General features: G+C 39.5%; 1 protein-coding gene across 1 annotated transcript in view; it reads left to right on the plus strand.

The window, feature by feature from the left end:
- Positions 1–11,770, plus strand: part of LOC104471901 (centrosomal protein of 85 kDa-like) — a gene marked incomplete at both ends in the record, with an annotated part of 67,086 nt that overhangs the window by 26,143 nt on the left and 29,173 nt on the right. The window contains one exon of the mRNA XM_010087400.1: positions 1,557–2,317. Within this exon, the coding sequence (XP_010085702.1) occupies positions 1,557–2,317 (761 nt within the window). The remainder of the gene's footprint in view (positions 1–1,556; positions 2,318–11,770) is intronic.

Here is an 11,770-nt window from a genome sequence, read left to right on the forward strand (position 1 = left end):
TTGTTCCTGGCAAAAATTACCCCAAAAGAATAGTTTAATTAGAGCAATTTCATTCTCTTTATCTGCCATTAACTTAACGAGCAATACGAGCCTACTAAGATGCAGCCATGTGACTTGGTGGGAGCTGATCCTCTAATAAGAGGATTAGGTGTTTTATTTCTGGTAGTCCACAGCCTGTGATGCTAAGCACATGTTGCTGGGTGTGTGAGAGCTCTCGGCCAGTCCCCAGTAACCTCTCCCATACCTCTCTCATCTTTGTTCTTCCATCCCCTGCTGAATATCAACTCACTTATTTCTATTCTTGATATTTCAGCTTGGGATAGATTTAATAAATTATGTTACACACAGTTTCTGCATGGCATTGTATTTGGGTCTGTAAATAACACAAAACCTAAATGGAACATAAAATTTTTCAGAATCTTGGTTTTTAGCAAATCACCTGGGGAAGTGTTGTGGTTCAACCCTAGCCAGCATGAGCACTATAGGGCTGTTCACTCACTCCCCCTGGCCCCTCGTGGGATGGTGGAGAGGACTGGAAGTGTTAAAAGTGAGAAAACTCATGGGTTGAGATAAAAACAGTTTAATAACTGGAAAAAATACAAGGGAGAGGATAAGAACGTAAACAAAACCCAAGAAAGAGAAGTGGTGCAAATGAAAGCAATTGCTCACCACCAACTGACTGGTGCCCAGCCAGTCCCTGAGCAGCAGTTCCCCCGTGCCAACCTCCCCTTTAGTTTTACTGCTGAGTATGATGACATGGTGTGGAATATCCCTTCAGTCAGTTGGGAGGCAGCTGTCCCAGCTGTGTCCCCTCCCAACTTTTTGTGCACCCCCAGCCTACTCACTGCTGGGGTGGTGTGAGAAGCAGAAAAGGCCTTGACTCTGTGTAAGCACTGCTCAGCAATAACAAAAAATCCTTGTATTATCAACACTGTTTCCAGTACAAATCCAAAACATGGCTCCATACTAGCTACTATGAAGGAAATTAACGCTATCCCAGCTAAAACCAACATAGGAAGCATAGTTTGAAATCAGTGAGATCCAAAAGGGATGAATAATTTTGTCCAGGAGGCTATCAATAAACTGGCAGATCTCCAGCACTGACATTTTACGAAGTGCACTTAGTGAATTGTTTTGCCTTTAAAAAATTAGAAGAGGGGTAGTGGAAGAGGACGCAGTCCTGGGGCTTCTGAATTGTGATACCTCTACCATTTGTGATATAGAAGCTACTTAAAATTATGTGGGGTGAGGGAGAAATACAGCCTGCCACCTTGAAGCTGGAGAATGAATGCTGCCTTCTGCCCACAGCCTGAAAATTGTGTCTGAAGCTGCTGTTGCCACCACCTGGTACAGATTTCTTTTTGTAGTGATGGCATCTGAACAAAATAAAGTTGAAAATCTCCCACTTTAATAAGTTTCAATTCTCATAGTCTTGAACAGTTCAGAAGACCGTATTTTGTCAAGAAACTGGTTTCCTTCTATTTTTGTATTTCACCTTCACTGTTACTAATAAGTTCTGTATCGTACTTATTTACATGATAAATCTCTCTTCTCAGATCATTCAACTTCAAGTGGTACATCCTCGTTTAAGCCCAGCCCATCACTGGTTTCTGTTCCCACTGCCCATGTGATGCCGTCTAATGCCAGCTCTTCACTGTCCAAACACAGGGAAGCTTTCAAGTCTGATGGCTCAAAATGGAGTACAAGCTTTGTAAGGTCAGGAGGAGGCAGAAATCCGGGTGCCCTGGACAATTCTCTTGACATGAAAGATGCACGACCTGTAAGAAAATGGTCCTCCTTGTCTAAACTCAGCTCACCAAATACCTTCAGTCAAGATGGTACTAGTCATTCAGTGGACTCCAGGGCTAGTATGGACAAAGCTGTATCACCACAATTAAGGACAAATGGGCCAAGTTGTTTGCATGATAGCATGGAGTTCCTAAAAATTGAGGACAAAGAAACGGGGAAAAGACGATCTTCTCTACAGGACTGCAAATACAAATTTGAAACATGCAGCAAAGATGATTTTGTTTCAGATCCCTCAAGTAGGAGACATGCCTTAGACTTGACCTACAGTGCCTTACCTGAAAGCAAACCTACAGCAGCCAGTTGTGAAGCTTTCGGACAGAGATATGCAACTCTGGGACAACAGGCTGTGAGTGGAGCTCCCATACAGCCAGCAGTGAGGACTCAAATGTGGCTTAAAGAACAGTTACGTGCAAATCCTGTGGACTGCAGGACTGCTGAGGAGCCCTACGGCATAGCTGCATGGCATGTGCAGCAGCTTGAAGATTTTAGAACGGAACAGCCTGTGCAGGTAAGGCTAAAGCTTGGTGTTTGGTGCCATCATGTGGCATCATGTGTTATACCTAACGAATAACATCAGTCAGTTTTTAATAAAATAGAAAAGGGAACAGGTCCTCTTAACCAAGTGATGGTGTTTTTAAACTTTGATTGGGGGTGCTGCTGCTTGTTTCTCAATATTACCTGACTGCCAATGGGCTTTTTTTCTGACATCTGCTCACAGTTTACTCTGAGTCAGTGTGCCTGTCTACATGAGACTAGCATCTCTTTTTCTGAAGCTGGACACAGTAAGAGGTACATCAGATAACATTTCCAGTGTCTCTTAAGAGAGTCTTCGGTCACAGTGTAGTGGAGGAATGTGAATGTATTTTGATCTGAATGGATTTACAAAGAGGCTGCGTTGATGTTTTCACTGAAAGAGGAACTTGCATACTGCAAGGATGAATATTCATTGTGACTAGGACTTAAAAACTGAATTCAGTTTGATATTACTCTATATTTTTTAATTAGAGTCAACTAATAGTCAATTAATCTGGTTTATTTAAATAAAATTATATGTAGTTTTTATGTGTCGTACTTGAAGTATTTTCATATAGAAAACATCAAATATGTCTTTAAGAGACAGATAGCCCTTTCCAACATGATAATTCGCTATCTTTGTTTCCAGCTCTTAGCCTAACAGGAAAGGATAGCTTGTGAAGGAAGGCAGTATTTAAAATCTAAATGTGCAGGTTTACCTGTGTAGGTAAACTTGGCTTGCCAAAAAATTCCCAAGCAGATTACAATACGTAGGTTTTCCTGAAAGGCAGTTTAAGGTTAGACTAGAACATGATCTGAGCAGAGATAATCTAGCTGTATGTGCAGATACCTCTTTTCTCCAGCCTGAAGTAAGTAATTTACAAAGAGTTGCATTCAAATTTTGTTGTTTCTTCAAATTTTGTTCTTTCTTTTGAAAGACTGACAAGTTCAGAAGTTCTCAAGATCCAATCTTGGTCTTAATTGTGATTTTTAATTTTTTTTTTCAACTTACAAAAATTGAAGCCAATTAACATGGCTGAACTAATATTAGTCCTTAAGGGTCTCTCTAAAAACCTGACATTGTTCCAGGTAGCCACCCTTTACATTACCTTTATTACTACAGAGACCCTCATCTTTTTCTAAGCTTTTGAAGATTCGATGTCGAGAAATTACCCAGGTAGAGAGTGGAGGCTGATGGTGTCCTCTCAAAGCTGAAGTGACAGAAACTGTCTCACTCTTGAGGCCAGGTCATGGGCACTCCCAGCCAGGCTCTTGGCAGCTGGCACCTACTGGTGGCATCAGGGAGCAACAGTAGGGTCCTGTGGGGGAGCTGAGTCCATCCATTCATTCAAATTTTCCTGAACAGCTGTGAGACAAGTAGCGGTGAGGTTTGCATGTAGATTACTGTGCCTAATGCGCCTCCTTTTGGATTTAAATATATATTCAGAGTAAACTTTATTTGCCACTTTGATTCATTTAGGTATAGGTCTTGTCATCATCTTCTATGTACCTTTCACAACACTTTGTTTAGGATGTTTTCAGAAACTCTTATTTTTATTTAGGTCAAAGCAACTCGCAGATTTTGTTTTCCACTTCTCACAAATGCTTTCTCACTCTGATTGTGATTAAATGCAGTGTCTCCTTTCTGTATGAAGGCAAAGTTTCATGTTTGAAACAGATGAAGCTCTTTATGTATTATTATGGTTATTCAAAAACCATTGTTCAGATCGGTATTGATGCTGCGCTGTGTTTTGAGGACAGAGCCACCAGGGGGAGCACAAGCATTGTGTTTCTCTTTAGCTGACTTCATAAAGTGGTGCTGCACCTTTTCAGGCTTTTGAGATTTGTAAGATTCTAAGATGAAGTTCTGAGCGTAAAACTGTTTTGGGTGTGGTGGTTGTTTTGTTTTTTTGTTTTTTTTTTTCTCCTTGCTCCTGTTATTTTTATATCTGTATCAGTATTGATACGTATGTTACAGGATGCAACTAACCCCTAGTCCCAGTTTAGGAAGCAATGATCCTAGCAGCTGTCTGGTCAGTCCTGGAAGAGTAGAAGTCCTGGAAACTGGAGCCTTTGCTCTGCTTACCCTGACTTTCCACTTGATTGCAAGGGGCAGCCACAGGGACTTTGTCAGTAATTAAGGGCACAAAAGGTGCAGAGGAGGTTCCTGGTGGCCTTAGCAAGCACTTCCATTGGTATGATTTGGAGTTGTGTTGATGGACCTTGAAATGTGATCTGTTACATCTCCTGAAATTAGAAGATGTGGTTGTGAAATAGGACCCAGAGAAATAGAAAGTTAGAGCGTGTGCAAGAGCAATGTGTCTTTGGGCTCCTGCAGGTATCCTTTGCTGGCCCTCCCTGCATGCCCTGTCTTTCTGCCCAGAGCTTACAGCTTTAAGGAGGAAGGACGTCAGAAGAGATGAAGAAAGGAGCATAAGGACAGGATACTAATGCTGGTTATATGTGCAGATTGGGGGATGAGAGGCTGGAGATCAGCCCTGTGGAAAGAGATCTGGGGGTTTGGATTGATGGCAAGTTGAATGTGAGGCAGCAGCGTGCCCTGGCAGCCAAAAGGGCTAGCTGCGTCCTGGGATGCACCAAGCACAGCATAGCTAGCCGGCCAAGGGAGGGCATTGTCCCACTCTGTACCATGCTGATGTGGCCCCACCTCAAGTACTGTGTGTAGTTTGGGGTGCTTCAGTGTAAGAAAAACATCAAACTGTCAGTGTGTCCAGAGGAGGGTGACCAAGATGGTGAGAGATCTTGAGGGCAACACTTGTGAGGAGCAGGTGAGGTCACTTGGTTTGTTCAGCTTGGAGAAGGCTGAGGGTTGACCTCATGGCAGTCTGTGACTTTCTTGAGTGGGGCAGTTGAGGGGGCAGTGCTGATCTCCTCTCACTGGTGACCAGTGAGGAAACGGAATGAAACTGTGTCGGGGAAGTTCAGATTGGACATAAAGGGACATGGGAAAAGGCTCTTCACTGAGAGGGTGGCTGGTCACTGGAACAGGCTCCCCAAGGAAGTGGTGACGGTGCCAAGCCTGTCAGAGTTGAAGGAGCATCGGGACAATGCTCTTAGTCATATGGTTTAGTTTTAGGTAGTCCTGCAAGGAGCAGGGAGTTGGACTTGAGGATCCTAATGGGTCCCTTCCAACTGGAGATATTCTGTCATTCTATAATTGTGCTACGATTTTTTTTCTAAGATCACCATATGCGCACCTGGGAACTGATACGCTATTATTTCTGAGAAACTAAGAAGACTTCAATCCTAAGTGGAACATATATCTAGGAAAGAAAGAGCAAAAAGCATGAGACTTTGCTAGAGGAAGCTGGTGATTTATAAAAGCAAGGGTAAAACCCACCTCTATAGAAACTTTTTAGTTATTCTCTTTTCTTCTTGGGACTATTTTTGCTTTTTCACTTTTAATAAGTATGTATGCTGACAGAAATGCAGTGATTTTACACAGGACTGAAAAAAATTACAGTTTATCATCCTTTTACTTTAAAACCACCGTTGTCGTGAACAGAAAACAAAGTTAAGTTTGCTTTTAACTGAGAACTTAGAACAGTTTTGTGTATCTTTAAGGTAGACTGGTGGAAGGAGAGACTACAGAGGGAAACAAGAATAGACTGCAACAATTTTCCAAGTTGATTTTGAGGACTTACGGATCAGGAAGAGCTACTGAACTTAACAATACAGTCTAAAAATAGATTTTTTTGCCTTTACAGAGTAGCATAGACATTTTACCCCACAAAACTCTGAATTAGGATTTATTTTTACAAAATCAGACAAGCTTTGAACTTAAGTTTACTGTAAAGCATAATGTATTACAGCCCTGAAAAGCTGTTCCAAGGTTAATTACTTTCAAAATTAAGATTCTCTGCTTCCTTAATATTCTGAATTTCACTGGACTCGGCATCTACCTGTTGGGTTTTTTTGTACACTTTCTTCCCCAAATTAAAAAGCCTATAATGTGGCGTTTCCATTCCAATTGTAAACCATGATTTTAAAAATAAAATATTTACAATACATTGTAAGGGAAACTCAGAGTGTTGGGAAGAAGACCTACAGCTACACTGAGATTCTTTTTCAGGACACTGTCAGGTTTTCAACTGCAGAAAAGATGCTGGGAATCAACAGAACACCTCTTTGGAGAAGGTGCATGGTTCAGCTGTGGGTGTGATGTTTGTACAATTCAGAAATAAATCTCCAGGGAGGACCTGGTCTATGGTTATTGTGTAACATCGTGGAGTTGTATATGAAAAGTCTTTTCTCTAGCTAATGTGTATTATTTCATGTATGCTTTTTGAAGATAAACATTCTCCTATGCATTTCCAAGGAACAGATTTTTACAGTATTTCAATGAAAATAATTTCCATGTAGAATTTATATTTCACCATGTACTTAATTATCTTCAGCAGACTTGACCACTGTAATACTTGTTTTCTTTTTTTAACCCCCAAAGTAAGGAAGTGTGTGATTAGGCCTGTGTTAAGGGAAAAAACACCTGTAATACACAACAGCGGTTCCCATTTACTGAGATGGGAGGCCATACAAATCTGGATAAAAGGGCTGTATGCTTTAATATAAAGGCATTTCTTAAAGTCTGACCTATTATCTGTCCTATTATCCATCCTATTATCTGAATGTACCTAGGTACATACTGTATGCTAGCCCAGAAATTAGGCTTAAAATGAAAATGTGCCTTTAAAATTGTGGGAGATAATACAATAAGAAGGATGGTTTTAGAAGGTCACATATCTACTTATTAGCTCTGTACAATGTTGTAGGCATCACATGATAAATCTCTGTTTTTTTCCAGTGTATGGGACATCTGTTTGATATCTTCATGGTGTGCTAATTTGTGTCAGAATATAGCAAAGGTAATAGATGGAAATTGCTTGGGTGCCTCTTTTTCCTTTAATGTTTCTGGTTTACTGTTTTTTCTTTAATGAGGAAACACTGCCATGTTCATACAGAAGGAAGAAAGTAAACTGCATGCATACCTAAACACTGATAAACAACGGTTGTAAAATGTCAATTGAAAGAAAAAGTTATAACATTCTTCAGATACTATTGTTGCCACAGAAAACTTTATTCTTACATGTCAAATCAAAACAAGTTTTTCTTGTGATCCTCATATATTGGAAAACCAGAACTGATTACTGTCAACATTCTTCCTATGTCACATTTTGATGAAGTGATACTTTTCAGCAAGATAAAACTTTTTAACATGAAGAATTATCATCTTTAGTTATCAGAGTGAATTCATTCACTGTGAGCCACAATTAAACTTTTATGTTTGGTGGCTTTTGCTGTGTAGTTGGTAGTCCAACAACTGGGATTCCATTTGTTAGTAGTGTGTATGTGGCTTCAGTCTGGAGAAGCAGTAGCAGATGATGGGAAAACAAACTTGGACTGTGCTTGATTGCAAAAAGAGGCTTGGCGTTGGTTAACTGGTATCTTTGCCAATTTCATATGTGGTCTTGGGAAGATGCATGTTTCAGTTTCAGCAGGGCATTTCAACATTTGTTGAAGATTCTGTAAGTCACACTGTTGGCTGAAGGAAGTGTGGGGTTGTTTCTTGGGGTTGTTTCTACATGCTAATGGCAGAGTTTCTTGTAGACTTCCTTTGTGTGATTTTGGATCTGGAAGTACATGATTGTTGGTGGCAGTAGACTCATCTTTCTTTTATTTTTTGTCAGGGCTAACTCATTCGTCTAGTTTTAGCTGTTAAACTATCACAGCAGTTCCCGTAGGATAGGAAAACTTTTGAATGTACAGAAGAGCATACAGACAATAAGCTTTGTACAAGCCTGAGCAATGTATCAGCCAATTGCCATTTTGTTGGGAAAACCATTTTTATTCTTCTTTAGGCTAGAGTGGGCTTCATATCAGATTCTGTAGTTGTGGTACACTTCATGCCATCTATGTCAAGCACCACGAGAAATCCTCCTAAATAAGACATAACTATGCAACTGTTACAGTATATATCCCTTGTATATAAATATACAGTTTTTTTTTTTAAAAGCAGAATATTGCAAGATTATAACACATACATGATAAAGTGCTTGCAGTGATGTAGCTTTGTAAAGTTTTCTGCTTTAAATACAAACAAACAAGAATTTATATTACTATATCAGCATTAAAAAGCTATAGATGTGTAGTTTGCAGAAGCTATTTTAAATGTTTATTGCACATATTTCAGAACAGATGAGAAAAAAGCTTTCATTTGGACTATGAGTGCTGCCCCAGCTAGTGTTGCCTAAGCTTTGGAACAGGTAGTGTAGAGTGGAATGGAATGGTAGAGCTCCTATAAACTGTTTCCCTAGACATACTGGCTTTTTTCCTGTTAAAAGTCTTTTTGTAGATCCAATTTAGACGGGTCTTTTCCAGATAGGAGAACCACCTGTGAGAAGTGCTGGATCAACAGTGGATGTGCTGAATTAGGGATGTGCTGTTGGCAATAGAAAGCTGGAAGCTGGGGCTTCCATTACCCCATGAGCAACATCTGCCTCTTTTGCATGCATGCAAAAGACTGTATGCATATGTATGACATTAAGTTTACTGTATAATGCATAGTTTTGGTGTACTTTGCTCCCACATCATACCTGGGAAAGAGAGATACTAAGAATAAGTTGTTTGGCCCCAGCCTGGCTACGTTCTTTCCCAGCATATCTCAGGTGCGTACAGCTACCTTCTGGGCAAATAACTCCAGCAGAAGTGTGTGTTTCTTGGTCACTGTCCTTACTAGGGACCCATGGGGAAAGTACATTATCCTGCAAAGGGACATAAAAGAAGGTCCTTTAAGAAGCTTATGTTGCATGCTTAGTGTGAGGACAGGCTATGGGCTGGGTGATTGCACTGGCAACTATGAAGTGGTATGTGAAATACAGCTTGAGGGCTCTCATGCCACCCACTTGACCTGTGCATAAGCGATAAATCCGACTTAAGGATGTAGCACACTTCTTGCATTTGTGCAGACGCACCTACTGCTTGTGTACGTGGCAGCGTTAAGGGCTTCGTAGGCGGAGTTGTGATAACCCTTGTTTATGATTGTTCATTTTTCAGTTGTTTTGACAGCTGCTTCTTTTGACGTTGCTGGATAAAGCTAATGGCTTCTGGCTTTTTAAGGTGTTGCTGTGAACCATAGGTGTCAAAAAACATGTAACTAATAATTAAGCTTTCATATTTAAACTTAACTTAGGCCCATCTGAGCTGCTGGAAGCTGGTATTTATGGATATCCTTGTTTCCATCTACAGCATCTCTGCTCTTGCTCTTCACAGATAATTGGATGCATGGTGTGAACCCAATGTAGGTGGTTCGTTCTGCCTCCCTGCTGTATTTGTGTCATTTCCCATGAAGTACACATTCTATGGAAGTCTCATTTTTAAAAGTTTGACTTCTGTTGTCCCCTTTGCAGAAATGATGTTCCTTGAAGGCTGCAAATCTTTTTTAGATCTTTAAATACAAGTCAGCAGTAGCAGTGAGAAAACTGCAGTAACTGCTGACACATAGTTGGATTTCTTCATATAGTCAGCAAGGCTCTAGATGTTTTCTTTACTTGGGGGCAGGTAGATAATTGTGCGCAGCTTTTAGGATCACTTTCTGATAAAATAGGTGTGTGAACACTTATCTATAACTGTCAGATATTTCAGCCTCTGCAGTCTTTGCATATTTACATTCAGATAGTTTGAAGTGTCTACATTCATTGCAAAACCCTCAGAACGAGATCTGAGAAGAAAATGGAACTGTCCAGAGGTTCACATCAGCTTCACAAGGATAAACGCAAGCACCAGAACCAAGACAATGAGCAGAAAATTGAGTAGCAGGTTGAGACCTCTGTTGTTAGCAAGATCCATAATGTGCCTCAGTCTGCCCTCTTGTGCTTGCAGCAGACTCTTGATTGTAGCTTTGTGTTGCTCCTTCAGTAGTAAGCAATGTAGATTTATATTAATTTCATTGTATCCTCAGGTGTTTACCTGTTCTTTAGTTTCTGCCACTTAAGAAAAAAATGCTCGTTTACAATAACTAGATTTTTTTTTTTTCCCAAAAGAGGAATCTGGATGCTCCTACAAGCCTTTTTTTCCCAAATACCTTAAAAATAAAATAAAAAGAAAGATTAAAGTTAATGATAGTTAATAGTGATAGTTAATAATGATAAAGTTAATGATTTCACTGCTGAAGAACTTCTAGAAGACTATTTAATGGAGAAGGGACTTGAATTTTGTACAGTTTGACCCTTTATTTACTTTTTAAAATGTGTGTAGTACTCTTCAGGCCCATTTGATTTTTAAAATGAATGGCTGTTCCCAAGGCTTACTCTGTTTCAGCAATTTTCAGTTGAAAATTCACTTTTTAAAAGATCTCTGTAGTTGTACAAAAGGGAAAACTTTCTCATCTGGGCAAAATGTACCTTTGTTAACAAGAGTGTTTCCTACCCTTCTAGGGTTTGGCATCGTGCAGTGTGGTAGGTAGCGTTCTGCCAGCACTGTGCTATGTAGGATTCATTGCAGCTTTGCAAATGCCTTATTAAGAATCTAGATTGGGCTGGCAGAGGATTCATCCTTAGTGCTTATAATAGCAAATATGCAATAGCTTATTTTAAGATAGTATTAATAACTTAGCAATTGTGTTTTATATATAGAAACATATACATATATCTATAAATGAAAGAAATAAACCATGCAGTTCTAACAGTGAAATGTTGCCAAAACTTCCTTTTAATAACCAGCTAAGTTTTTAGGGAAGTTCACAAGAGGGCAGTGTTTTATAGTTTTACATTTTATACACAAATGGAACTTTTGGCATTCTTTTTTCCTTTAAAAAAAAAATACCTCAGGCTTATAAAACCATCAGTTTGATTGAACTAACTGACAGATTTACAATAAATCTAGGGCCTGTGTTAAATAATTTAAATTACCAGGGTTCTTACTGAGATGAGCATCAGTTTTTAACAGAATCCTTGTAAATATGTTATGTCTTAATCCTTGTGATGACCAAGAGGTGTTCACTTACCTCCTTCCATAACCAAAACAGTTTTTTTTCATTTTTTAACATCTAAGTCAAAGGTAAGGACTACACTTGTTACATAAAATGTATCTATGGATCTTGTTCTGACAGACATTATTTATTAATAGCCATACAAATACAGGTATCTGGTATGTAACCTGTAGTATATTCATGTGCATCCAGATATGAATAAGAATACTCTCTAAATGAATGTTCAGTACTCTGCTCTAATTCTAAGTTAATAAAGAAATGCAAGGACCTGCTGTCCTCTAAAGTGCCTGACTGACTAGTCTTGATCAGAACAAAATTTCTAATTCTGAAACAGGTAATGTCTTCACCTAGAGAAAAATGGGTAGATTTATCAATATTTGCTGAAGAGCTGGCTGAGGAGACACGGTTAAAACCAGCATATTCTTGTTCCTGATTCAGCTCTTT

This window comes from Pterocles gutturalis, unplaced genomic scaffold (genome assembly GCF_000699245.1).
Source record: "Pterocles gutturalis isolate BGI_N339 unplaced genomic scaffold, ASM69924v1 scaffold8361, whole genome shotgun sequence".
Taxonomy (NCBI): Eukaryota; Metazoa; Chordata; class Aves; order Pterocliformes; family Pteroclidae; genus Pterocles; species Pterocles gutturalis.